General features: G+C 40.5%; 1 protein-coding gene across 9 annotated transcripts in view; it reads left to right on the top strand.

Moving 5' to 3' along the window:
- Nucleotides 1–27,828, top strand: part of TIAM2 (TIAM Rac1 associated GEF 2) — a 180,072-nt gene that overhangs the window by 79,902 nt on the left and 72,342 nt on the right. For 6 of the 9 annotated variants that reach the window (XM_068938646.1, XM_068938647.1, XM_068938639.1 and 3 more), the window contains 5 exons: nt 5,543–5,654; nt 6,868–8,070; nt 14,196–14,631; nt 20,720–20,892; nt 21,953–22,177. In XM_068938646.1, the coding sequence (XP_068794747.1) occupies nt 6,874–8,070; nt 14,196–14,631; nt 20,720–20,892; nt 21,953–22,177 (2,031 nt within the window). In that variant the 5' untranslated portion in view covers nt 5,543–5,654; nt 6,868–6,873. Of the gene's footprint in view, nt 1–1,933; nt 1,953–5,542; nt 5,655–6,819; nt 8,071–14,195; nt 14,632–20,719; nt 20,893–21,952; nt 22,178–27,828 lie in introns of those variants that run through there. The other 3 variants (XM_068938641.1, XM_068938644.1, XM_068938645.1) reach the window with 2 other exon arrangements.

The following is a 27,828-nucleotide window of genomic DNA, read 5'->3' as shown; positions in this document are numbered from 1 at the left end:
ATCTGCCTAAGCTCAAGCAGAAAGTCTGCAGAAAAGGTAGGCCTTGAGCTGGGTCTCTGCAGCGTTGTTCCATGGCACCAGGTGGCCTCTTGTCCGTGCGCGGGCTGTGGGGCTGCTGCTAAGGCACGTCTGGGTGGTGCATCCCGGTTCTGGCCAGGTGCAGCATCCCTCCCTTCCCGAGGCCTTGAAATCCCTTGAAGACGCTGTGTTAATGTACACCAGAGCCTGCCAATATGCTTACAACCAGAGTAGGTGGAGAAGAAAAAGACTTTTGAGATCACTGAGTTCATTTCCCCTTCAAGGGCAGGAAATAGACCCCCTGACATATCAACTCCTTAACTACTACAGTTACTGCATTAAGCCAAGATGTGAGCTGGCATTCCTGATTTTTTTTTAACTAGCTTAATGGCTTTCATTTAAATGGATGTGCACTTTAGCCATTGTGTATAAATTCAATAACATTTACAAATGGTGAAATTTGTTTTTCCTGCCAAAGAAAAATAAGTCTCCAGAGATTAAGATTGTATCAGCACTGGTGTAATAGGATAAGGATCTTCAGGCTTGACTCAACCTTCCATATTACTCTAACTTGAAAGCTATAAAGCGTAATTTAATTAAACACCCAATGCCTTGGATTCAAAAGAATGGTTGAGAAAAGAAGTCATGTTCCAGGTATGGGATATGTTATTCTGATGTGCTGTGTCCATGATGTAGACCTGCTGGGATTAGTGCTATTTTAATAGAAGGAAGCAGAAAAGCAGATTATCCCCCTCTGGCTTAAAATGTGAAATTACAAATTTATGTGCAATGTATGTAGCAGCATAGCAAGAAGTGTCTGGGTCATAAAGACTACTTATGTGTAATGTGAAAAACTATTATTTTTAATTTAATCTGTAAGCTGCCAAACAGTTCCTAATACAGTAGGATATAACTCTAAAGAGACTAGTGAGTGAGTTAGAAATTCTGACTTCTAATTGGATTTTTAAAGCAAAATAATTTTTTTTTTTAAAGACATATTTGTGGTGTTTTGGTTATTCATTCTTTGAATACAGTGGTATATAATGCAAAATATCCTTGCCAAGAATACCACGGTACAATTATTACGGTATATTTTTGTAATAGGAATGTGATTGGGATTGCAGGAATAAAAAATCTGCTTCTGATTTGTGGAAGCATGTGACCAAAGTGCGTAGTTCTAAAAAATACAGTAAATTGTTTCCAGTAAGAAACTCCATGTTTAATCCAGCTACAGTGTTGTGCTAACGTCCCTCCCTCGTTAATTTCATATATCCGTTCATATGCAGCCATGTGGGAAGGTGAGGGCAGATTCACATTCCTGCATTCTGTGTTCTCGTATTAAAAACCAAAGTAGATTAAGAAGTTAATTTAAACTGTAAACCTGTAATTCTGTATCCTTGTAGGAATTCACAAAGCACATTGATTCCTTGCAAAACTCATGAAAAAGAGTAGTACCTGGCAGATAGCTATGTACAATTTCTAAGACTCCGGAAGCCATTTAAATGGGTGGTGTTTTAACCTCGAGGCAGAAGAGAATGTATGAGTAGTTTGAACTGAAAAAGGAAAAACAAGAATTGCTCAGCCAATTAAAAAAAGGTTTTTCCTGACATAGAAAAAAAAACAAAGTCATTGGGCTACATCAGAGCCTACACCACTTCGAGCTAGATTTGCGTGCTAAGAGAAAATAACAAGTTGGTCGCTTTGTGTATGGGTTTCTGTTTCATTTTTATTGCTCTGCAATACTTTCAGATTGTGCATTGCCCCACCTTCGCTAATCTCAATGACAATTTCCTGTGATGCACTTATTCAGCGCGCACTCGGACAAGCCGTGCTCATAAAGACACTGGCACTTTACATGGCTGTAAATGACTATGCGCAGTGGTAGGTACTGGAGGACTGGGTCCAACGTCCATCTCAAAAGCTGCCACGCTATTGTAAGTAACAGTCTTTCAGTGTTGCAGCAACCCTGCACAGCTCCACAGAGATAAAGAAAATCTAAGAGGTTGTGTACACATGGTTGTTGCTTAAGATGCGACTGGCAACAAAACACTCAGCTTATTTCTTTTCCTGCGTAATGTTTTATCTTTTCCTCGACAGAAGGCTTCTTTAAAAAGCTGAACCTGCCCTGAGGCTGTCCCAGGCTAAAACTTACATTAGGTGGATTCTTACAACATCAGGGATGCTGCGATTGTCAGTCCCAGTCACAGAAATCTCCTGAGGTGCCATAGGAAGATGCCCCACTGCAATCTCTTGTCTTCCTGTGTTTGATTTATGGCCACTGACTGATACTAGCTTTAGTTGCAGAGTATTCAGTACTTACGTCTTTGTGCTCATTTCCTGCGAGTCTGGAGTTTACGGTTTTATCTCTGTACAACTGAACAGAGAGAAGTGTCCTGAACTTTAGTTTTAGAAAGCCTCAGCCTAGTCGGTGTCTCTGTACTGGAGGCAGATAGTGGTAGTAGTTAAATCAGCGGTTTAGTGCATCTTCCCACGGTAGTGGATGGGATTAACACCTTGACTCAGACCTGCCACTAATTCATAATATAAAAATTTCTTGTTATATCTCATAAGCAAATCTAATACCAGAATGTTAACTGTTATGGTTTAGTTTTGCTTGTAACATAGTTTGCAGGTCAAGCATCGTAAACCTCTATTTTGAGAGGTTGAAACTGGCAAGGAAAGCGTCCATAAAGTTGCAGAGCATTACTATGTGTGCCCTCACCTTAATCTTAAGAACATTATTTTCCCCTCTAGCATTTTTAAAACCGGTCTGTGGTATTGTCTAACTACTGTGGTATTAATGAGGGAATATAGGTGGCAGGCTATTCTCCGGAATGACTCCTGAGTGTGCATGTTTGTTTTTCTGAGCCAAAAAAGACTACGAGAACTTTATGCGCAGAAGCATAAGGATGGGGAAATACGTTTTTAGCTCTGGGGTTATGATTTGCGTTAATTATTGGGTGTGGTGGTGATGGTGGGGTTCCTGGATTAGTATGTTTGCATAGCTGTGTTTTTTAAATGTGTCAAGGGGAACCAGGGTGAAGATTAAAAACTTCTTTTTTAGGGAATGTGGGTATAATTGAAAGCAAATAAACTCTTAATAGTCATCTTCAGGCATAGCAAGCTGCTTTCTAAATATACCGATTATAATTGCAGAAAATATTCATAGAAACTGGTCTTGCTCACAAGAAGTATTCATCCGTCTACCTCTGCATGCTAACAGAGAAAAGCATGTTGTCTTCTGTGGTAATAGGCTGCTGTGAGAAATATTGGGGAAGCTGAACTCAGGTCCCCTGCACTGTAATTTCCAGTGCTTCCACAATTCAAATAATTAAAATAGTGTGAAACATGCGAGTTTTCAGAATGAAAGTAGCCCGAGCTTGTCCTAGAGCTCCTCCGTGGCCCGGTGTCACGCTGCATTTGAGAACAAGCCGATTCACGCCACTCGCCCCTATGGTCATTAGCCGACGGCATATCGCTCCACACGAGCGTGACGCAAGAAGTGGGCATTAGGGCTGAATTTTCCGTGTGACAGTCTTTGTGCAGTCTTGCAGATGTTGTTATAGGTTATTACAGTGTGTACGAATGTTTAGCCTACCGTAGCTTTCTGAACGGCTGGGAGGCTGAGAAAAATCCCTTGTGGCGATTTCTATGGAGTTTATTGACTGTTGTGTTGTACTGCCAACTGATTCCTGCACAGACTGAGACACTATTTTGCAGATATTGTACCGTGCGATAAATTTATTCATTCACCTATTATGTGATCTGTGTACCGGATCAGACATGTACAATGGAAGTTGTACCAGTAGCTCAAGCCTTGAAGAACTGAATGTCTATCTTCAGAGGTTCATGACAGCAGCTTGCTCACTGCCCACTCTGTTGAAAGGACTACCTAAGCATTGCACAATCACTGTGAAGACCAGATGGTCTTTTTGCCTGTTTCTTTAGACAAATTGGGTTCAGTGTTCCCTTATGAATAGACATAAGCCCCTCAAAGCCTCCTTGTTGAATGTAGCTTTTGCTCTCAGATGAAGAATTCTGAATGTAAACTCTTACTTGTGTGTGATCCACGCCTGCTAGGCTGAGGAAAGCAGTTTTGCTGAAGTTCACATTTGTTCAGGAGCTTTGAACTTTATGAAATTTGCATATAGTCTTTAATTTACCTATAGCTTTACTTTTATCCTGAATCTAAAATCCCATTTGTTCAATCCGTGTTGCATAGGATGTTATTAAAACTGCTTTACCAAAATGGATGTGCTTCGCAGCACAGATAAATCAAACCTACAAGACAAGGGAGTCCTAAATACCAACCTTCCTAACAGAAAAAATAAACAAGTTAAACAGATCTTTTTCTGAGGGTAATCTGTAATTTATGTGGTCTATCTGTTCCTGTCAAATGTCTTGTGATAACAGCCATGAGTTTGTGTTTATAGGTCTGTAACATTTCTAGCATGATCCTGAAGGATAATACTTCTTCTAAGGTATTTATTTGTGGACCTTTTCCCCCGCTACCTGTCAAAACTACTTTTAATGCTAGTTCGCAACCTGTATCTTTGTTTTTTCCGTAAGTTTAGCAAAATAGCTAGCTAACTAGTGAACAGCTTTAAGTATCTTCAAGGTTCTTAATGCAGTAAATAGCCACAAAATGAATCCAAAAGAGTAAAACTGTGTGTGCAAATCAAATGGTTTTTCAGCTGAAAGTTATGAGCAGTATCCACTGAGTTTATGCAGAAAATAATGTTTTGGGAGGTAGCATATCTATTAAAATGATTTCTTGTTAAAAATCTGCATTCTAAAATTGAGCCTAAAGTGGTGTACTACTTCTGCTGAAGTGTTTCAGTCACTAATCTGCTATGAAATTCAGATTCCGTCCTTTTGTTTTGAGTTGCAGCCTTTGTGTGCTGAGTGAACAACTGATACATTCGGATGGTCAGGAAGAACTTGTGTCTTGTTACCTTCTGGTGGGTGCAGTGCTTGGTGCTGCCCTTTTTTTGTTTTGCTGGCAGATTAACTTAAAATCAGATCAAACTTAGAGGGAGGTTGCTGGTTGGTTGGTGGAGCGATTTACCCAGGGGCCTTTCACTGCAGGGGTTCTAGCTGGAATTCAGGCAGGACAAGGATAAGCAGATACTGAAAAAGTTTGCTCTGATCATCGTGGCCTAAATTGTAATGGATCATTGCATAATCCAGTGATCTGGATTGATGTTTATTGATTGCTTGTTGATTATTGATGTTCCTGAAGCAAAACAGAGACTGCTCAAAGTTTTTCCTAATTTGTCAGTAAGAAGGGAAAAGGACAGAATGAGAAAATAAAACACTTTCCCAGATAAGGGCTTGATTGCATTAACTCAATGCAAGTTATTAAAGTGCATTTATAAAAAATGCAATGTCTAAAGTCTAAGAATTCTCTTAATTATTTCTCTCTTCTCCATTTGTGGATTTTGCTTCATTTTTTTTGTGGCTCAAGTAAAGCGTATGCATTTTATTTGACAGTCCTTTTTTTGTCTTTTTTGGTGTTTTCTAGAAAGGCTTTTTGCAACTCCTTCCCATTTTTGGAAAGTGTAATGGCTGGCGGTGAAGACAGTGCAAAGCATCCTGACTCATAACTGTGGCCACATTTAACAGTGATCCTACAGGTAAGCTCTTTGTTTTATACTATGCTTTTCATTTAAAAGCAAAAAGGGCTGAAGAAAAGGATATGTAAATATATGTAAACTCTAAAAGGTAGGATTCTTTCTTCACAATGGCTTAATTTTACCAAAATTTTAATTAGGCTGTGGTGAATTCTCCTAAGGACTGATAGTATAAGATATGACATGCAAAGAAGTGCAGTACCTATTGAAAATGATTTTGTACTTTAAAAACTTTGTTTACTGTTTTTTCTGCAACCGGGGGAGATTGACTCTAAGTAACAAAAATGACAGATCTATCTTTTTTACTTTTGAGTCCGCTTGTGTAGGGCAAAAACCTTCCATCTTCTCATTCTGGCAATGTGACTACTTCAGTGTATGCAGTTCCCTGTGAATTCAGTAAAAAGCTGAAGTTCTTTTTACTAAGTGAACTGTCAAACTGCCCCATGCTGAATGAACATAACGTGATTTTGTGCTGTAATGGAAGATGAGGCTGTTTGCTAACCAAGTCCTTTTTACTTTAGGGGTATTTTTTCCTTCCCCCTCTCCCCCCTTTTTTCTTTTTCTTTTTCTTTTTCTTTTTCTTTTTCTTTTTCTTTTTCTTTTTCTTTTTCTTTTTCTTTTTCTTTTTCTTTTTCTTTTTCTTTTTCTTTTTCTTTTTCTTTTTCTTTTTCTTTTTCTTTTTCTTCTGGGTTGACTTCGTTTACACATGAAGTTGGGGTTTGCTGAACAGTTTGTTGAGGCAACATTTTATTTCACAGAAGCCAGTCAAGCTGAAACTGCAGTTTGCATGTCTCCTGGCAGAAGAGATTTTTCTGAAAGTACAGTTCACTTTACATCTAAGTAATGATTATCCTGCTGTCTCCCTTTCATTATGCCATTGTTCTTGGGAGCCAGAGATTTTGTAAGTTATAAGAAAAGGATGTTGCCAAGGGTGTGGGTGGAGAAAGGTGTTGACATGATTTCAATGGGGTTAGATTCCAGCTATACAACAGAGGGGTAATGAACCATGCAAAGAATAGGTTTTCCTAGCCTGCCCCTAAAATAAATTCTATTATGAACTTAATGTTGTAAATGGCTATTTAATGGATTTTTTTGAAGCAGTTGTTTTATATCATTTTTAAAAAGGCACTTTCCTGCTTAGAGAGTAAAAATGGTCTTTTACTTTTAGCTGTTTGTCTTCTGGCCATTGTTTCTAATGAAACTCCTCTTAATTTAGTGGAAAATGGGGAATTCAGAAAGCCAATACAGTCTTCAGGGATCAAAAACTCATGCTGCTGCTACAGCTGGCGCCAAGCAGAAGCCTTGCTCTCTAAAAATCCGCAGCATTCATGCTAAAGATGAAAAGTCTTGCTCCTTGCATGGATGGGGACATACCAGTAGTGGCTCAAATTATAAATCGAGGTCCCTTGCCAGAAGCTGCCTTTCCCATTTCAAGAGTAGTCAGCCTTATTCATCTAGACTCAGTGACACTGTGCTGAAGGTCCCTAAAAGCAATGCCCATGCCAAACACAGGACAAATGCCTCAGGGGACTACTGCCAAGGAAGCAACGCAACGTTTTTGCCTGAGAACGGTTTCCACTATATTGGCCTTCAAGCTGCAAGTAATCATGCTGCCTCCCGAGAATGCAATGGACACATTTTAAATTGCTACGGAAAGAATGAAAGTCTTGCATCAACCTCACCATCAGAGGACAGGAGGAGTCCAAAAGTCCTCATTAAAACACTGGGGAAACTGGACGGCTGCTTGAGGGTCGAATTCCACAACAGCAGCAACAACAAATTACCTACAGAGGAGTCCAGTGGACCAGTCCAGTTGTTGAGGTATTCACCCACTTTAGAATCTAAATCGAATAACCTGCTTGATGTCAGGAGGAACTCCAGCGCAGACTGTTCTTCCAGCCATCGTCTGTCACCTACTGACTCAAGGCTTCGATCTAGTAAAGGAAGCTCCCTGAGCTCCGAGTCTTCATGGTATGACTCTCTCTGGGGAAATGCTGGGGATATCAATGAGCTGGATGGTCCATATTTGACGAGGAGCACTCCAGATACGAGCATTCATGCCAGTTTCCCAGCAAGCGACAACAAGAAGTCCTTCAACCAAAGTTCATCTCTTTCCTCACTCCGAGATCTGTATAAGGATACAAATTTGGAAAGCACCCCTCCACCTGGGATCAGGCTGTCTGATGAATATATTGACACTCATGGCAGCTTAAGCAACCGTGTATCATTTGCCTCAGACATTGATGTTCCCTCCAGGGTAGAGCATGGAAGTCCTGCACATTACTCCTCCTACACGCTTCCATGCAGAAAGTCTAAGCCCCTCAGTGAGGATGCATCCAAGAAGGATACGTTAAAAAACCGAATGCGACGCATCAGTGATTGGACAGGAAGCCTCTCGAGGAAGAAAAGAAAGCTGCAGGTATGTACAAAGCCTAGCCTAAGAGCCTAGAAGTTGGTTTGCTGATTCCTCTCATAAATGTAATGATTGCATCATGTTTGTCTTTCTCACAGAATAATTGATTACTACCCTCCTTTGGTAATTTGTGGAATTCTGAGGTGGATTCCAACTCTGAAGCCATCTGAAATTTCAACAACAACCAAAAAAAGATCGTTTTTCCTTCCTGTTTTGTCACCTTCTCAGCTGTCTCTAGCTTGAATCTCTGGAGCCTAATATCTCAGTGAATTAACTTTTGAAACTACTGCATTTCTTACAGTGTGACTTCTCTTTGTTTTAACTATGAAAATATAACATAGCATATATACGCTATAAATCAGCATGCTTTGTCTGAAGAGTACGGAAGGAGCAATAGAAGCAAAGTTGACAAGCATGTTACAAATATCTTTGCAAGTGTTCCCGTATTTGTATTATTGGTTTCATCACTGACTTTTGTTTCTTTGTCAGTCCGTTTTCTAGCTAGGTAAACAGACAATGGAGCTCCTGCTTCTGCCTCTACCTTCTGTGAAGGTATTAATCGTGTGCCCTCCTTTTTCCTGTATGTGAGCTTAGTTCACCAGATGGAAAAGCTTGACTTGCCGTCTGGCTAGCCGGGAGTTGGTTGTGTGAAAAAGGAGGTGGGAGGAGGGCAAGAGGGAGGAAAAGGATGTCTCTTTAGAAGAATTTAAGGCTAATCCCATTAATAGGAATTTAGGATGCCTGTGGTCAGGAATGAAATTCTCATCTCCAGCTGCAGGCCCCAGAATCAGCTCTTTAAATGCCAGACTGTGCCTGGCCTTTTATATGCAAGTTCATAAGCAGAGAGGGGAGGCAGAGACTTTTTTTTTTTCAAATCTATCCTAGTATTTTTCATACAGGAACAGTCACTGCACTTCTCTTAACTAAGGGTTTGTTTCCTGTGAGCCATATTGGGGTGCTGGCCTCTTCAAAGGTGAGCAGAGAGGAAGTAGAGCCCCTGCTCCTTCCACTTAGGCAGCAGTTGAGCAGTAGCTCATATTATGCTCTTCCTTGGCATGTAGCAAACGTTATCCCCCCTGTTGGAAATGCTGATGGGTTTTGTATTTAGTTTGAGGCATCTGTCACTGCAACATAAAATTCTGAGGGACGCTTAGGCTCAACAGTGAGGTCAGGATAAGGTTTGCCAGCATAAACCCTACATAAGGGCTACAGAACTGGGAAAATGAAAGCCATTTATTTGGATTACTAAGTCGGTCAAGACTTTTTTTGTGAGCTGATGCTCATATATGTTATCAGATTTTGTCTTTTCGCCTTCTTACTCAGCTGTAAAATAGAAGCAGAAAAAACAGAATCAGTAAAGAAGGCCTTAGCATTTTATATATCAGGTTCTTTGTTGATACAAACAAACATCCGTAGCTATTCTGGACTTTATAACCAGGCTTTGCATACGATCTCTGCAGCACAGACCTTTGCCATGTATTACTAAGTTATGACATTTTCAGAATGGTATTTGTGGTACACGATTCATAACTGTTTTGAATTCAGTGTGCAGTGAACTGACTTCAGAAACGGCAAGGAAATTTTACTGGTGAGATTGCATCAAACCCAAATCAGACTCTGGTAGAAGGAAATCAGCCCTACCTCTAAAAATGGTGATTTTTTAGAAAAAGGCATAGGAAGTAATCATCTTTTTTTTTTTTTTTTTAAGCCAAGTATGCAACTACAAAAAAGATAAAATGAGAAGCTTTATGATTTCACCTTCATTCTGAGGTTTGGTCAGTTCCTTTCTGCCTCACACATTTTGGAAAACCTGTAAACTCTTCTAGGGGCTGCTGTGCTGTAACTTGGTGACGATTATACTGTTTCTGGGTCCTTTGGCTTAGAAAGGCAAAAGTACTGTGCACAGTTTAATTTGGTGAATGTTTTGCCCCTGTTTATAGGACAGTTCATTATAGTGGTTGTAACCTTTCTGCCTTGCTCTGAACACTATGCCCCTTCCTCATTACATTACTAATAACTGACTGTAGGGCACTTAGGTTGGAATATAGTTGAAAGCTGGAACACTTCAGTATAAGCAGGCCTAAGCCCTTGCTTGGTTGGGTAGATAGGCCCTCCAGCTGCCCCTGTGGCTCAGCCACCCACTTCAAGGGGGTTCAGGATGAGAAGGGGCAATCTTGGGGTATTGAGACCAGTTCCCTGTCATTAGAAGGGAAGTATCCTTCATAACAATGAACAAATTGCATCTTAAAATCAGGTGGACTTTTCCCTGGCTGGAAGGCTGTTTCCAAACCTTCTTACTCTGATGCTTAGAGCTTGTCTTCTAATTTGCAGACTAAATATAGTCCTGGCCAATTTGTTCTCATGCCAGTATTGTCCATTACTTTAGTCATCCTTCCTTATTATTTAATCTGTTATGTTTTATTTAAAGGGAGAAATTATATCTTCTCTCAGCTCACATTTGCTAGTCTATACTGACCAGACCCTTTTTGGACTCGTGTCTCTAAGATAGGAAGTCTGTTTCCTTTTTCATTCTGGCAACCCTTCTCTGCACCTGTTTTAAATCATTCGTAACCAGAATTGGATATGGGCTACTCCAGATGAGCCCCTGGCTATGCCCTGCCCGATGGCTTGGATGCTTCCTTATGTCTGGCTTGATCTGATACTTGATCTGATATATCCTGGAACTGAGTTTGCCTTTCTAATAATGGTCTCACATCAAAGACTTGCAGTCATTCTGTGCCATGACCCAGCTCTTTGCAGGAGGATATCCTACTGTGTTCTCTCTGTGCATCACTAGTGCTCTACTCCATGGCATATCCTCATTTATTTTAATCCTTGCAGAACCGGCATTGGGAAGATGCTGCATCACAATATATTTATTAAGCATGAGCAACGACGACTGATGTGTGGGCAGAGTTTAGGCAGACTTGTTGCACAGTCAGGCTCTGCTAAAAATGGTGGCATAGACTAAGAATGCACTTATGCATACATCTGTCTTTGTAGCATAGGCAGAACTTTAATCAAAGAGCATATGCTGTGTAAAATTAAAATCCAGCAACTGGAAACAACTACAGAAGACAAGTTCTTGAATGAAGTAAGTAGCCTGGTTGTGAAAATTGTTTCTGAAATTTACTTTTATAAGTCAGAGCACTGATGTGTAGAGATGTAAATCCAAAGGAAGAGAATTTAAAAGAAAAGGACATTGAGGTAATGTCTTTATCTGGGCTGAAAACTGATATTAGATCCCATTATCAGTTCGGGTCCTCATGGATTTAATAGCCTCCATTAGTTCCTTCCCTGTTCTTTGCAGCTGTTTATTACACCCATCACTTTGCCTAGCTGGTATCTTGATTAGCCACTTCATCTTTTGTGTTATCTGTAACTATTCCAGGATCTGTCTCAAACTTAGAGAGATCTGCTTGAATGTAGGTGAGCAGAAACACTGATGGTTTTCTATTGTCACTGGATGTAATAGAGAGAAAGTGAACAGGAGTGATTCCAGCAGGGAAAACAGCACCAACAACAGTTTGGGTGAGATGTTTTCAGCAGTGGTGCAGATACTGCTACATACAATGACAGCCTCCCTGAGGATCAGCAGATACTGATGACCATGCCCATAGTCTTCTACAAAACCACAAGTGATGCTGACCTGGTGAAGTGTACATGCTTCCAAAATTTCATTTATTTTGAATCTTGTGTCCATTTACTCTACTCTGGTACTTGCTCGTTTCTACCCTTTCTGTGTCCATGGAGAAAACATAGGATGTGCTTAGTGGCTATTCATGGACAGGCTATATCCTTCTGTTTTCATTAATGCTAGTAGTTCCTGTAGTGGCCCTCCACAGCAGACATCCTCTTGTATATGCTTTCCTCATTACTTTTCTTATTAGCAATTTGGAATTGAAAGAAATAGATGTCCTTAATAAACTGAATGTTATCCTTTTCTAGAGGGAACTGACAGATTCTGGAGAATAGTTAGAAACAATTCACATACAGAATTTTGACATATGCATACACTGATGGTGAATTAAAAAGAAGGCCAAGAAAACAATTGCCCACAAAATTGCATATGGCCGGTGCAGTTGTGATTTGTGCTGTACAGTCACTTTGTGGGCACAAACACATTACATACGTGATTCTTTTTTTAATTCAAACTCTTTCATCAGCTTGCCTGTGGAAAATTAAAGCTACCCTGCTTACTATCACTGATGCCTTAGATTTTTTTTTTTTTTTAATCTATTCTCAGATAGCTTAACCCTGGCGAATATGAGTATCTATTATATGAGTCACTGAAGTTTAAGGTTCTTTCTGCCTTGTGCTATATAGACGTATTTGGCATTACTGTATAAAATGCAGAATTGTTCATGTTTAGGGAGTTACTGTCAGAGCACATTGACTAAAAATGTAGTAAGATTTGTGAAGAATATGGAGTCCAGTGCTACAGTCCCAGGAGAACTGGATCCTTTTTGCCAGTGATCCAGAAGGCTAGAGTTGAACTTAAATGTACCATAATAGAACATATTTTTTCAGTTGAACTTGGCTTTTGTGAGGCTACTACACTACCAGCAGTGGCCTGCTGGTTGAAAGGTGACTTGTCTTGTGACACTTGCAACTGCATGTGATCTCAGTGTTGCTCTTGGCTGCGTATTGGAGATCATTATACTATCAAAACACAGCCCAGCTTTTCCACTACAGTTTTGAAGAGCATCAAGTAGGGAAGCGAAAAACGAAAAGGCAGTTGCTCTCAGAGCTTCTGGTGAGATCAGTGCACAGGAGATCAAGGACTATTTACTTTATCCTTGTACAGAATTCTGTGTGCAAATAAATGCTACTATAGAAACAGTCTAAACTTGAAAGGAAAGTATAATAGCTTTATTATTACCAAAGGTGATAGCTTTGCTTCTGCTTTGATTGTGTATAGCCATCTCTTCTTTTCTTCCCCTTAACGTTTTTCAAGTAGCAGTTTCAAATTCTTCCTCTCCTGCAAAAGGCAGCAGGTTTTGTGTTTTGTATGCTCTTATATCTCAGTTGAATTTAAATACCATCAGTAAAACTGAAGGTGGGAGGACGATAAATTGCTTCTTAAGATGTATATCATGATCCCTGACAATGAAGTTGGTCCAGAGAGCCCAGTCTTGTGTAGCTGGAAAATCCCTCACCATCCCTGCACCCTGTGAAAGTTGAGGGCAGTCAGCACTTTACTGGAAAAGGCTTGAGAAGGAAAAGGCCAGACCTGCTATCAAGGTCCCACATTGACAAGTAGTGGCAGGAAATGGGCATAAGTTAACATCCTTGTCACAAGGTAAAGTCGAAGTCATACATGAAGTCTCATCAGGCCTGAGCATTTCAGATAAAACTGGCCTCCCTTCCCAATGCAGGGATGAAATTGTACCTTGCAGTTAGGAAAAATGCCCATCAGCATTTGAGGATAGTCAAGCTTCCATGGGGTTTCCAGCAAGTCATAAAATACACACCTCTGCAGTTTGGAAATTGGATTCATGCCAGTCAGCAACTCTATCTTTCTTTTTTTTAATCACATCTTCTGTTAGATTAGATTTTTGTCAAATGGTCAATACTAACAAGCTTAAAATATTTTGAACTTTCGACCTTTTTTGTGTTGGTTAAGCACAGTTTATATGGCAAATTGAAAGTGGAGGTAAGATCAGCCTGGCTGTGCTAAAGTTAAATATAACTTTATAAATATAGTTAAATATCACTTTTTTCATGTGAGGGGCTGCCGCACATGAATGGAGCATCCCTGAAGTATTGAAAACCCGATAATAATAAAGAAACTTGCCATGACATCCCCCCCCCCATGACATCCCCCCCCAAATGATAAAGCTACAGCGGTTATCAGCAGATTCAGAGATTTTGTGGAGGATTCTGGGTTACCAAACTTGTCGACACAGTGATTAGGCTTTAATGGAGTGCTGTTGTGTAAAACCTGAGCTGCAGCTCTGACCGTGTCAGTGGCTGCCGAGATAAAGCTTCTGATGTAATGGTGAAAAGAGGCTGCCTTTGAGGAAGGAATTCACTGTGGCCAAACATGAAACAAATTTAAATGCCAAATGAGATGTGTCTTTTCGTCCTACCTCTGGTGACTGATTACTGGCAATTTGCTTTATGTATAGGAGCCAAAATGTAAAGAAGGGAGCGAATACTTTGACAGCAGAATGGACAACTTCACTACAGACGCTCTGGCACCATCCCAGCTTTCCAGTTTGCTGTGGTCACCTGGCTCCAGCCATGTCCTGTCCCATAGAAGTGAATCCACTAACGCCATCAGCGGTGATGCCCTGAGGCAGAACATTTATGAGAACTTCATGCGGGAGCTGGAGATGAGCAGGACAAATGTTGAGAACACGGAGACCTCATCAGAAACCGAAGACTCCAGCAGTGAGTCGCTCAGCTCCTTAGAGCAGCTGGATCTGTTGTATGAGAAAGAGCAAGGAGTGGTGCGCAAGGCAGGGTGGCTGTTCTTCAAACCCCTGGTGACTCTGCAGAAAGAGAAAAAACTGGAGCTGGTCACACGGAGGAAGTGGAAGCAGTACTGGGTAACCCTCAAAGGTAAGTCCCGGCATTGCTCTTTAAGCTCGACAACAGCTGTTGTTTCCATTGTGTGTCAGGGACTTTTCATGCGTTTTGCTTTCTCTAAGCAGTTTCAGGTAGTCATAAATTCATGCCCGACTTTGCAGTCTACCCACATGCTGAAAATGGAGCATGTGCCCGTGGAGCTCACTAAATCAGAGTGGCACTTGTGTGTTTGGTAATGCATGTGCAACCTTGCGTTTTATACTGTAATGGGGTTCATTTTGTCTGACTTCCCAGTTCCTGCACTCATGCAAAACTGGAGGTCAAAGACCAAACTGAGCCAACCCTGAGAAAAAATACAAGTTACACCTCTGTATCAGGGGAAGTAAAAATTTAGGGATCAGGAGAAGTCCTTGGTGCCTGATTCCCTGGCAGAGGCCACTTTTTCCTGGGTTGTGCTATGAGGTTTACTTAAAGTTGGGATGAGTCAACATAAAAACATTCAGTTTGTTGCCTGTGCTTCAGACAGCACCCTAACAAAGAGCTACATGCCTCTGTGCTGAGGCATTTGCACAGACAGTTTGCCCCACAAAGGTGCAATTCTGGCTGGGGCAGTAGCAGCAGCAGCAAGGGAAACTCTTTGTCTGCAGTGCGCATGGCTCAACTCTGGGCACTCGCTCCCAGAGCCACAGCCCCATCCTCGCGCTCACCAGTTTCCCTTCTCTCCCAGGCTGGGTCTTTCACATCGCCTGCTCCCTGTGTTACTGAACACTTGTGTCTTGCTGCCTTCTCGTGTCCCCGTTTTGCCATCTTCCCCATCTTCTCCTGCTGTGAAACAGCCCTGTGGGAAGGCAATCCACTTAAAAGAGAGTGCTGCTACTGGCTTGGTGTGTGATTATTGTGTTTAAGTGAGCAGGTCACGTTGATGGCTCAGAGTAATGGAGGAGGTGGGTGTGCTGCAAGAAGTGTATGGGTGTCAGGAAGTGTAAGAAGGAAAATAACATCTATTGTGGGGAGGAAGAGGAATTTAATGGGTGAGTTCATAGATTTTTTTTTTTTTTGAATTGCCTCCAAAGGAATTTGCCTTTCAGTAAATATAATGCTAAGTTAATGAGTAAGGAAATGATCAAACTTAATAATTTCCTAGCATATCTGGGACTGGAGGAGAGAAAATAACAACTTTCCCACAGGTTGCCCTTTTCAAAATTCTGCATGGGTGTAGACCTGAAAAAAAAAGAACAGCAAAGAGCAAGTGCCGAGAATGTTATAGTTGATAGTGCTGATTTGAAAGAAGTAAACTCGAACGTAGCAATTCTACCTAATAATTCAGAGACCTGTTATCAAGGGATCAAAATGTAGGCAGTCTTAACAGTTTAAATCACTTACCCAATCATCAGATAGCATGAATCATGCTTACAAGCAGTATATACAAAAGGGAAAAACAATATCTGAATGCCACCCTTTTCTTGTATGTGTTTGTCTAATGGAGTATGAATACAAGTTTGACCGGCCTCTTCTAAAACGCAAGTAGTTTCCTAACAATCTTGTCAAGTGCCTAAATTGAAGTGAGTTATGTACCAGTAGTCTGTGCATTTCTGGCATAAAGAAGCTATGGTGCTCTGGAAAGGAACTCGGGTTCTTTGAGTTCAGTTCTTTGCCTTGAAGCGGCTTACTGGTGACCTTGAACGAGTTGCGTCCCTTCTTGCTACCTGAATTTCCCCGTCTATGAAAGAGGAAAAATAAAATTCTTTGTAAAAAGCGTTATTAAATGCTAACTTTATAAAAAGTGAAAAGCATTGGACAGAATGCTTTTTACTTGGGATGAGTAATATAGATGCATTCATGGTGCAGAATCTCTTCCGCTTTGTTAGCTGTTTTAAATACACATTCCTCATTTCCTTGATCTCATACCTTTATTGTCCTGTAGAGAGTTCTGATGCCAAGATAAACTTGCCCGTCTGGATATCAAGGCGTAGTTCTGTTTTCATAATACGCTATATCAAGATCAAGGCGTTTGCTTTAGGTCTCCTTATACAGGGTTTTGAATAAATCTGTGGTTAATTTGTTCTTGAAATTTAAATAGCCAAGATATTTTAAAATATGACTTAAAATAGCCACATATGCAAAAAGAGAACAGCATGTTTCTTTGCACTCTATTGAGATGTGTTTAATTATAAATATGCAGAAGGCTTATAACCATCTGGTTACCTGCCAGACTTGAAAGTATACATGTCCTGAGGCCTCCACTGTACTTTCAGGGCCATCAGGACCTGAGCTTGAATAGTAACCCTTTAACAGGAGGAACTCTCTTTTCCATCTGTCCTGTGTAATTAATTAATTTTAGCAAGGGCAATTGCTTTCCCACTGGTCTCCCCCCTCAGTTCAAGTTTTGATCAAAACACTTGGATCGTAATCAGTCCTAGTGGGGCTGTCAGAATTTATGAAACCAGCTACTTTTAGGGTTCACTTGGTTTAACCCAAAGATATACCTGGAGGTGCCATACGCCTAAACACACATGCATACTCTTCAGCCAATTTTTTTGTACGATTATACTGTCAAGGTAAAAAACAACACATTTTTAGTTACATTTCTGATAACATATAGAGGAAACATGGGACTTTAGAACTACCATGTACCAAAACAGAACTTAATTTGCACTTTCCTAAAATATGGAAGTGGAAGTGGTTGTGCAGTGTTGCTGCTGATGAGTGGAAGAGGAGAGTTGCTGTTTTTGTTTGTCCTGCTATGTCGAAATGTCTGAAAAAATGCCGCGCCTGATATACTGAGTGGAACAAACCTTCTTCCTTCTCTTGCATCTGCAGAGATCTCCAAGTGTTTCTTTGTCTTATGGAAGAATAAGGGAGGGGCTGGTAAGGGGGAAGGATAGGACTAACTCTAGAGGATTTGCTGTTATCCTGAATAATCTGACAGACACTCTAGATAATAATAGAAAAAGGTGCAGGCAGGTAATTTGCAGGCATATCTATTTATTGGATCCCTTCCTTTGGAAACTTTTCTATTGTCAGCTGATTTGGTCAGTAATTTCTGCTATATATTTATTTCCTTTTTCCTGTAACTATCCCTGAAGAATGCAGTGAGATCCATCTGATCCATCTTGACACTGTCTCCCATCACATCCTCCTAGGTAAGCTCAGGAAGTGTGGGCTAGACGAGTGGACGGTGAGGTGGATTGAGAACTGGCTGGATGGCCGAGCTCAGAGGGTTGTGGTGAATGGCGCAGAGTCAAGTTGGAGGCCTGTGGCTAGTGGTGTCCCCCAGGGGTCAGTCCTGGGTCCAGTCTTGTTCAATGTATTCATCAATGACCTGGAGGAAGGGACAGAGTGCACCCTCAGCAAGTTTGCTGATGATACTAAACTGGGAGGAGAGGCTAACACACCAGAAGACTGTGCTGCCATCCAGAGGGACCTGGACAGGCTGGAGAGGTGGGCGGAGAGGAACCTCCTGAAGTTCCACAAAGGCAAGTGCAAGGTCCTGCCCCTAGGCAGGAATAACCCCATGCAGCAGTACAGGCTGGGGGTTGACCTGCTGGAAAGCAGCTCTGCTGAGAAGGACCTGGGAGTGCTGGTGGACAACAAGTTAAGCATGAGGCAGCAGTGTGCCCTTGCGGCCAAGAAGGCCAATGGTGTCCTGGGGTGCATGAGGCAGTGTGTTGCCAGCAGGTCGAGGGAGGTGATCCTGCCCCTCTCCTCAGCCCTGGTGAGGCCTCACCTCGAGTACTGTGTCCAGTTCTGGGCTCCCCAGTACAAGAGAGACATGGCACTCCTGGAGAGAGTCCAGCGGAGGGCTACAAAGATGATTAGAGGACTGGAGCATCTCTCCTATGAAGAAAGGCTGAGAGAGCTGGGCCTGTTCAGCCTGGAGAAGAGAAGACCGAGAGGCGATCTCATCAACATGTACAAGTATCTGCAGGGGGAGTGTCAAGAGGATGAGGCCAGCCTCTTCTCCGTGGTGCCCAACGACAGGACAAGCGGCAACGGGCAGAAACCGAACCACAGGAAGTTCCATCTGAACCTGAGAAAAAACTTCTTCACTGTGAGGGTGACAGAGCACTGGAACAGGTTGCCCAGAGAGGTAGTGGAGTCTCCTTCGCTGGAGATATTCAGAACCCGTCTGGATGTGATCCTGGGCAATATGCTCTAGGTGACCCTGCTTGAGCAGGGGGGTTGGACTAGATGATCTCCAGAGGTCCCTTCCAACCTAAACGATTCTGTGATTCTGTGATTGATTTTTGCTTTTCAAACTCTTCTGATTTAGGCCGTAAGAAGAAGAGTGGTTTCCACCTCATAACTTTTCATAGCAGATGTGCCCTACAAACTCTAATAGGCTCACCCTCTGCCTTTATCAGACAGAAGAATCCAAACAAACTTGATTTTGGTTCTGAATTTAGATTTTACCTCTGAGTAACCTCCGCCTCAAATTTGCATAAATTGGGATGAGGTATTTGGAATTTTGACAGTGTTAAATGTTAGAGAAATGTTAAAATAAAGGTTGAACTCAGCTTTTTACTAACTATTTTAAAATCGTGTATAAAGGAAACACTTCTATTTTGTAGGCTTTGCAACATCCCATCCACATGCACAGCGTAGATATATTTGCCTGTGGATGTGCAGCCAGCCTAAGTTTTGGCCCTACCTTGTGCTGTAATACCGCATTGATTCGAAGGAAAAACAACAACTAAAAGCTGACAGAGAAGTAACAATGGCGTAGCCCTTGCAAACTGTTAATCCTTGTTTTGGCTGAGTTTCAAATCCTGAACTGAACATGTATAGGGGTTACAACAGCAATATATTCGTAGCGTGCTAGGCCCTAAGGGACCGCTGTAATCGTTTAGTCTGACGTGCTGTGTAACTCAGGCCGTAGACCTTCCCTAAATTAATTCCTGAATGAATTAAAGCATAGCTTTTGGAGAAGGATCGTCTTGTCGGAGAATGCACCACCACCCTCAGCAGATTTCTTTATGTGCTTAGGTTATCCTCATTTTTCAAGATGTGTGTATTATATGTGATCTTACTTCTTTCGGGTTAAACTTCCAGCCCTGGTGTTGTGTTAATTTATCTTTTAAATTAAAAAATTAACTACAGTAAACGCTATCATTAAACTGCTGTTTCCGAGAGTGAAAATACTATGTGCTTACATATTTTCTCTAGATGCAGAACTGATCTAAGAAATTCTTAAAAAATACAGGATAATTTTTAACAAGATTATCTGAGTAATGTACTTCAGACTGTGACCTGGGGGACAGGTAAACTGGCACGTCCTAGAGAACAGCGAATTGCAACTCGGGACAGCAATGAGTGGCGAGCAGGAAATGAGTGAGACGGGTGCTTCTTAAGGGAGCTTTACTGCCCAAGACAACGTGACAACATAATCATACTTCTGGGGACTGGGATCAAGTCTCCTCAGCTGTCCTCCATAAATAATTCCTTTTGTTACGTATGTGGTCGTCACTGGCGTGGATGAAGCTTATTTTCTGGATGCAAGTGTAGGATCTTGCATGTTATGCTGTCTCTGAGACTGAACATAACCACACTCAAACCCTTTAAACCGTTTTGAATTAATCAGATGGAGTTCATTGTCTAAGTCCACAATTTGCAGGTAGTTTCAAGGAAACACAGTTTAAAAATGACAAGTTTTGTATGACACTTTGTATGCTGTATGAGGCCAAAAGTTTCTGCAAATCTTTTCTGCAAATCTTTTCTGCAACTACAAAGGCTTCTTAGGTGGCTGCTATGAGAGAGGATTAGTTCCCTTAAATAATAAAGAAACACAAAAGCTGATTTAAATAAGGAGGTATTAATGTTTTCTACAAGCTTTAATGTTTTAGAAGGCTGTTTACTGAAGTCGTTCTGTTTTTTCTTCAGTCTATGCATATTTGTTGGACAAACGTGTCCCTATTAGATGTCTGTTCCCGCTTTTCATTGTGAAATTCAGCATTACCTTTGCCTGTTTTCCAGTTTAGAGAAACCTCCTTTTCTCTCCAGATCGAGAGAGAGCTGGAACTGATGTTCCCTGTCATTGAGGGGTGTCTTAATTCACAAAAGCATTAATACAACAGAATCTGAACTTCCTTTCTCCTTTTTCTTGTCCTCCTCAAACCCGAAGGTTGTACCCTGCTGTTTTATGAGACCTATGGAAGGAATTCGATGGAACAGAGCAGTTTGCCTCGGTACGCCCTGTTTGCAGAAGACAGTGTAGTGCAGTCTATTCCAGAGCATCCCAAGAAAGAAAACGTGTTCTGTCTCAGCAATTCTTTTGGAGATGTCTACCTATTTCAGGTAACAATGTGCATATGTATGTTTGTGATTGTTTCTAATTAAGGTGTGTGGTGTGTGTGTGCACATGTACGTGTATGTGTATGATTTTATGTATACACACATGTACAGACACATCATGCCTGCAACTTTCACTTAAAAATTATAATAGAGTTATTCTATTGTATTATACTATTGTAAGTATATGGTATGGCTTAGGTATTTGATATTACACCAGCAGGCTCAGTCAGTTATGGATCAGAAGGAAGGAGAACAGAGTGCACAAATGAGAATAGTACGAACCTGCAAGACGCTTGCTCCCTGGTTACAGACTTCTAAGAAATCAGCTGTACTGTCAACATTTTTATACCTCTATAAGTGTTCCACATCTATAGAATGATAGGCCCAACCATGAATCTGCTGGCCTCAAAGAGAGTTTGCTTGAGTGAGACTTTCAACAAGAAGGCTAAAAATAATCTGAAGATCTTGGCTGCTTAGCTGCACCACTGAAAATTTTAATGAAAACCAGTATTATGTGGAAGTGCCTGCATGAAAACATGTTGATTCATAGGTGCACTTGTAAATATATCTGGAGACATTTTGTGCGAATGTATTCTCCTTACTTTGCTGTGCTCTTTCCACTGATTTGGCGTCTTTAAATAAGCAAATGTCTCTCCTTAGACCTTACTTTTAAAGTCATCCCTTTCACCATATGAGACTGGAGGGTTTTTATCTTTGAAACCTGTCAGTTTTCACCTTAACTAGTTGGAATGATTGAGGGCTACACGTCTGATCTTTGCCTCAGCTCCTAGGGCTCTTTGTGCTGTCTGTCCCCTCAGATCTTGCAGGTTGAAGACTGAACGTTGGAGACTGAACGTTGGGGGCAAGTGTGTGGACGGAATGTGGAGAAGGCTAGCAGTTTCTTTATTTCCATAATTTTAAAGATAAAAATTTGAGTCATTTTAAAATAAAATGCCTTAGATCTCAGTGAACCTGTCAGATACTTATCATCTTCTAGAGCTGCTGATGCATTTTTGGTATCTCTTATTTGGTTATAATGCTGCATCACACATTTGTTTCACAGGCGACAAGCCAGACGGATCTGGAAAACTGGGTTACTGCCATACATTCAGCTTGTGCTTCCCTCTTTGCAAAGAAGCTTGGGAAAGAGGACACCGTCAGACTGCTGAAAAATCAAACCAAGAGTCTCTTCCAGAAGATTGACATGGACAGCAAGATGAAAAAGATGGCAGAGTTACAGCTCTCAATTGTTAGCGATCCAAAAAACCGGAAGGCCATAGAGAATCAGGTACTGGAAACAATGCCGTTTGTTTTTACTACAGAATACTATTACAGGAGCATATTTATCATTGTTTCTTGCTTTGGACTCTGATGGTTAATGCTTTCTAGGCCTGAGAGTAATTGTCTTGGAGATAGCTGGCATGGTAGTCATAATTTTTGCCAAGTTTCTACTGTGTTCGAGAGCAGTGCGGGAAGCAGGCTAGCGCTCAAAGCTGAGAATCAGACCAATCTGTTTTATGAGCGCATAAGTTATTTATTTTCTCGTCTGGAAAAATGTAATTAATTTTTATTATTTGTTTTATGAGATACTTAGTTATTAATAATATCTAGCTATTACATAGCATACTGCAGAATATATAGTATGTTCTACGAATTTTAAATTTATTATTGAATTACAATAGAGATTTAAGAGTAGGTACATAGCAATACCATTAAGACAGTACTTTATTCAAATAAAATTAGAAGAGGGACTAAAGTAGCAAAAGTGTGCGCTTTAGCTGAAATTTAGCTGTGACTAAAAGGTCAGAACGTCTTTGACTTCTATAAAAGCCGTATAGGAGTCTAAAAGAGAACAAGATGTTAGGACGTGAGTTTTCCATCCTAGGAAGAAAAAGCACTTCCCTGAATACCATGAGTGACATTGGCAGCAACTGGAGCATTGTTCCAATATCAGTTCAAAACGAAGGGGAACGTTAGCTCAGTCGCTAACCACGCTTCTTGTAGCGCTCTAGTTGTGTGCTAGCGATTTTTTGTCTCGGTACAAGCCCAGGCTCGTCGCTGCTTAGCTTGTGAAAGCTTGCGTTATGCAGGAGAGAATCAATATGTTCTTCACCCGTAGGTGGAGCAGACAAAACATTCACCTCTGAACTTGTGTCCAGGTTAATTTTGTTTCATTACAGCCAAATTGAACTGAATCATCCTTTGCCTCCCCCTGTAAATCTAAATATAGCTTTTGAATGCCTCATATATTACTCTGTTCACATTTTCATGTTACGATTGTAGAAATGCCTGAATCTTGGCTAAAGTAGCGGCTTGGAACTGAGGAAGATTCACCACTGAAAATTTGTTTTTAAAGCGAAAAACAGAACAACACCCCTAAAATTTAATTTTCATGGAGTATATGTACCTTGGGATTTTAGCCAAGCCATGCTTAAGACAGTCAGGGCAGACTGATGAACAGCGAATGTTCGGTGCTAGTACTGTTCTTCAGTTAAAATAGTCACCTTACTGTTTGTATACTGTTGCACACACATAAACTCCTACTCTGCCCTGGCTTTTACCATGTCAACTAGACATCAATCCAATGACACTTTATGGAAGTGTATCTGAGGCATTGGGTTCTTGCCCATGTCCGTGGTTTTACAAGCAGCGACTGGCAAAAGATTCTTTAATGAGGCATCTCAGTCTCCAGGCAAAAGCTTTACTACCCAGGAGCTCTTGTGTGCTAAACGTGCCTAATAGTTTAGGTTAATAATTCTGTGGATTGAAGTAGCTATGTCTTTGTTAGGCCATTAACAGAAAACATCTGATAATGTGAGACTGGTATGTGAGACCCCATCCGTACCTGCCTTCCTAGTTGGAGTAGCTATTGCTCTGTCATTACTTCAGGCTGCATATTATGGCCTCATGAGTAGCAACCACAGTTTATTTTCTTTGCTCCAATACAGCATAATGATGTTACTTTGGTGTTAGTAGAACACTCTTAGTTTCATGAATTTGATACTTATCATATTTAAAATTCTTAGTAGACTGGTCTGAATGTGACCGAAGGCAGACTGACTCATGCTAACTTAACCATAAAGCTCTAGCAGTACACTTCTGTCTAAAGCTTTTGAGAAGAGCTTAAGAAGTATTCAGGTTTGTGTAACGATTTGTAGTGCGGATGTTCATAAGCTCTTGCAGTGCTCAAATGTTTATAATTTCCATGTCACGTATTTCATGGGCTAGAGCCTAGTGAGATAAATAGAGGAGGAAAACCCATAAACATACCTTTATTGCAGAAGGTTTTGAGACCTAGAAGAATATACAGATTTCTAGAAACGCTGTAGTGCTTACTGTGGCCTGTAACGCATAATGCACTGAAGAAAAATCTTAATGCATATTAATTTAATTAATTTATCCATCCATTAGATACTGATATTAGTAGTTTATTTAGATTCATCTAAACCGTATTCATGATGGTCTCTTAATTTCTGCTAATCAGATGTTCTGTCCTTGAAAGATTGCAATTGTTTTCCAGGCCTGACTCTGCAAGAAGTTGGTTGCATTCTGTTATAATTTAAATCCCTCACTAGGGCTGCAGAAGATTTATTCCTGTTAATCTTCTGTCTGTGAATTTCTCAAGATATTGAATGAGGTCAAGCCAGTGAGACAAGGGAGTGAGAGGGATCATTTGCAAACATCCCGTAGTTAGCAAACAGTGAATTTATAATGAGCCTTTTCTCCAGTCTTCATCCCTTTGATCTCTATAAAAATGTCTTGCTGCAACTGCTAAAGGTTTGTTGGCAAAGTCACTTCAAAGAAAGGTCAATAGAGAACCAGGTTTCCTGATCTTTTGATTTAAATATCTCAGAGATGGATTTAAAAAAAAATCTTGATATAATTAGTAAGCAAGAATTCTTAATATAATTAGTAAACCAACAATTTTGAAAAAACATTGTTCCTGGGGGAAAAGTTTTCATGTACATAGCTCAGTTGTTTGATAAGTAGTTGTTTAGTTGTCTTTTGCACACCTTGAGAAACAAGAGGAATGTAAATTCTGGGTTTTGTTTTGTTTAGGTTTGATGGTGCTTTCAGTTGTCTGGCAGTTGAGTCCTCCATTTTGAAATACAGTGTTTTGCAGATACTGTAGTTTATAAGCATGCCATACATCCTGTTCCAGAAGAATTCCCTGGTGATATTTTAAGTTGGGGAGGTCAGTGGAAGTACTGTGAGTGACTTCAGAAGGCTCAGGGTGTTCTGTATGTAAATAGATGAACCACAGTCTACGTTTTAATTTTTTTGCATTAGCGACTAGCTGGGAAATTGTGATTTCTAAATCAGCTCTCCATTTCCTTCCTCTTCCTCAGAAAAACAATCACCAACGTCGAGTTTCTATTTTCTTTTACCTCTGTATTGAAGTAAAAGTACTTCTGTATTGAGGTACCAGTACTTCTCTGCTGCAGACTTATTAATTCACAAGCACGCAAAGCCCATTCTTGTCTCACAGCCACATATATTTAAAAATATATACATGTTTCTCATGTCCAGCCGGTGGACTGGAGAGGGTGGAGTTTGATGGTACTGTTTTGTTTGATGGATTTACAAGCTAGCATTTGATAAAGTTAGTGCTAAACAGAAGAAGTAGAAATGAACAATGTACAATTAAAATTCTGGTTTTCTAGAGAAATCGCTGTTTTAGAAACTTGATGCTATAGGACTGGTTGAGAAGTCTTCAGTCTTGCAGCCTATATCAAATATTCCCTCTATCTGGGTTCACTGGTCCCATAATAATAGATTTAGGAGTTGTGTAAGAGCAAACAGCAGCCTTTTGATGTATTTGGCAGTTTAGAGGAGAACAAAGAAGCATCCACTATAACAGTGTACGTATAGCAACTAGTCCCAATAGGCCACTGGCAACATGACTGGAAATCCCAAGTCTGCACACACGCACAAACTACCTTTGCAGCTCTGGCAGCCATGCGTGTTTCCATTACTATATGCAATAAATATGCTGTGGGTGGTGATTGCACCTCAGGGTGCAATTTCTCTCCAAACCCCAAGAGAAATAGGACAAAAGAGCATATTTGAAAATCCCGCGGTGCTGAGATTCAGTTCAAACCCCATGGAGTCACAGCCTTTTAAGAACGTTAGCTGTTTAACCTGCGAGAGAAATCACAGTATTTGGTATGAATATGGAGCCCTGTCTCACTGCCACAGAAGTTACTGAAAAGGATTATTAGCCTTTATTCAGAGCTCTTTTAACAAAATATTGCACATTAAGTCAGAAGCGGGGCTGCCTGTGCCTACAGAACACTTTTTAATGGAATGGAAAAATGTACTTCACAGTGAGGGCAACACCGCTCTTGCTGTATTTATTCATGTACTTGGTACTTTTCTATTGTCTCATTTTAGAACGATATGAATAACAGTTGCTTGAAAGCATTCTGGACTTTTCTCTTCAAATTTTAATATATTGGCATAATCATGTTTTCCAAGCTATCTGGAATTATCTGACATGATTCATATTTTCTCTGTGCATGATACTTAACTTACTTATCAGATGGGTTATGAACATAGCTATTTACTTGCAGGCACTGAAATGATGAAGCATTAATGAGAAGAACAGGCATATGCCTGGAGATAATTTTCAGTGGAGTTTTCCTATCTTTCCTCCAACCAAAAATAGTTTATCTGTCACTATAAAAATGCAAACAAGGAGATCAGTAAGATGGTATTCTGCGTACTCCGAGTACTCATGAAATCCGTTAGTACCTTTCTTCTGTTCCTTTTAGTAACTTTTTTTTTTTAAATATAGTAGGTAACTTAATTACGTTTTTTGTTTAAAATGTAACTGGCTTTACATCTTCTCTCTCACTGAAACTTATATTGTGATGACTGGAATAGTTTTGGGAATTTTATTCCTTAGGCTTCAAAAGGCCAAATTTAAAGTTTTCATTTTCTATAGAGATTCTGATGAAATATTTTCTAGCATTCAAGTGAGATCTCACAACAACATCCCTCAAAGAGAGTCTTTTCAGGGAGCTTTGCAAGTGTTTGCTGTTGTGCTGCGCACAAATTCAACTTTAATGGCAATACATAGTTACTTTTTTTTTCCCTTCTATACCCTCCTAAACTAACAAATGTTATACAAACTTTTTATGACAGATTTCCCATTTGGGTGGTCTTTGAACTGACTACAACAGAGCTCTGCTTTCTCATCTGAATGGTTCAGTTCTGTTGTTTTTAGGTACTGCTCTTCAGTATAAGAGCCATTCCATTCCAATATCCTCTCTCCATTATTAGGAAAATCCTTCTCTGTTGGTAGTAGCCTATTACTATGGAAGGAGGTGAGTTGGCAGCCCTGGAAGGCTGAGGAAGGTCATCTCCCTTCTCCTCGCCGCTGTAACTACTGTTTTGCAGATGGGTGAATTTCCATCTTTCTTTCACAAAGATTTAATATAAAATACTGAATAATGAGTAAACTATTGCTGAATGGAGAGTTGCACAGAGTTGTCTCACAGGGTGAAGCTGGTGGGGGGTGCGCAGGAAGGGCTATTCAGTCTCTCTCTTTGTAGGGGAGGGGGCAGGTAGTTAGATAAGAAAATTCAGGGGCTTTCTTAAGTGCTTCCATAGCTATAACATGCATGTAGTATTGCCAATTTCAGTCATATTATAGACATGATTAAAAATACATGCTGCAGCTCTTCCATGTATCAAGTCTTGATACTGGTTTTGGGAAAAAGATTTCTTCTACCTGGTTTGGTTAGACATGATGCAAGTTCTGTCCTTCCAAATGAACAGAGAGATAGCATTAGTAGTAAAAAGCTGTCATTGTCTTGTTATTTCAGGGAGTTAATTCTTAACTGTTGCATAAGTCACTAGGCAGAATGGAACATAAAGGGCATCACTAATGGCACATCATTGTTGTTTTACTCTATTATGTTCCCTTCCTCATTT

This window comes from Struthio camelus, chromosome 3 (genome assembly GCF_040807025.1).
Source record: "Struthio camelus isolate bStrCam1 chromosome 3, bStrCam1.hap1, whole genome shotgun sequence".
In the NCBI taxonomy this organism is placed as follows: Eukaryota; Metazoa; Chordata; class Aves; order Struthioniformes; family Struthionidae; genus Struthio; species Struthio camelus.
This window is presented reverse-complemented; position numbering and strand designations above follow the sequence as displayed.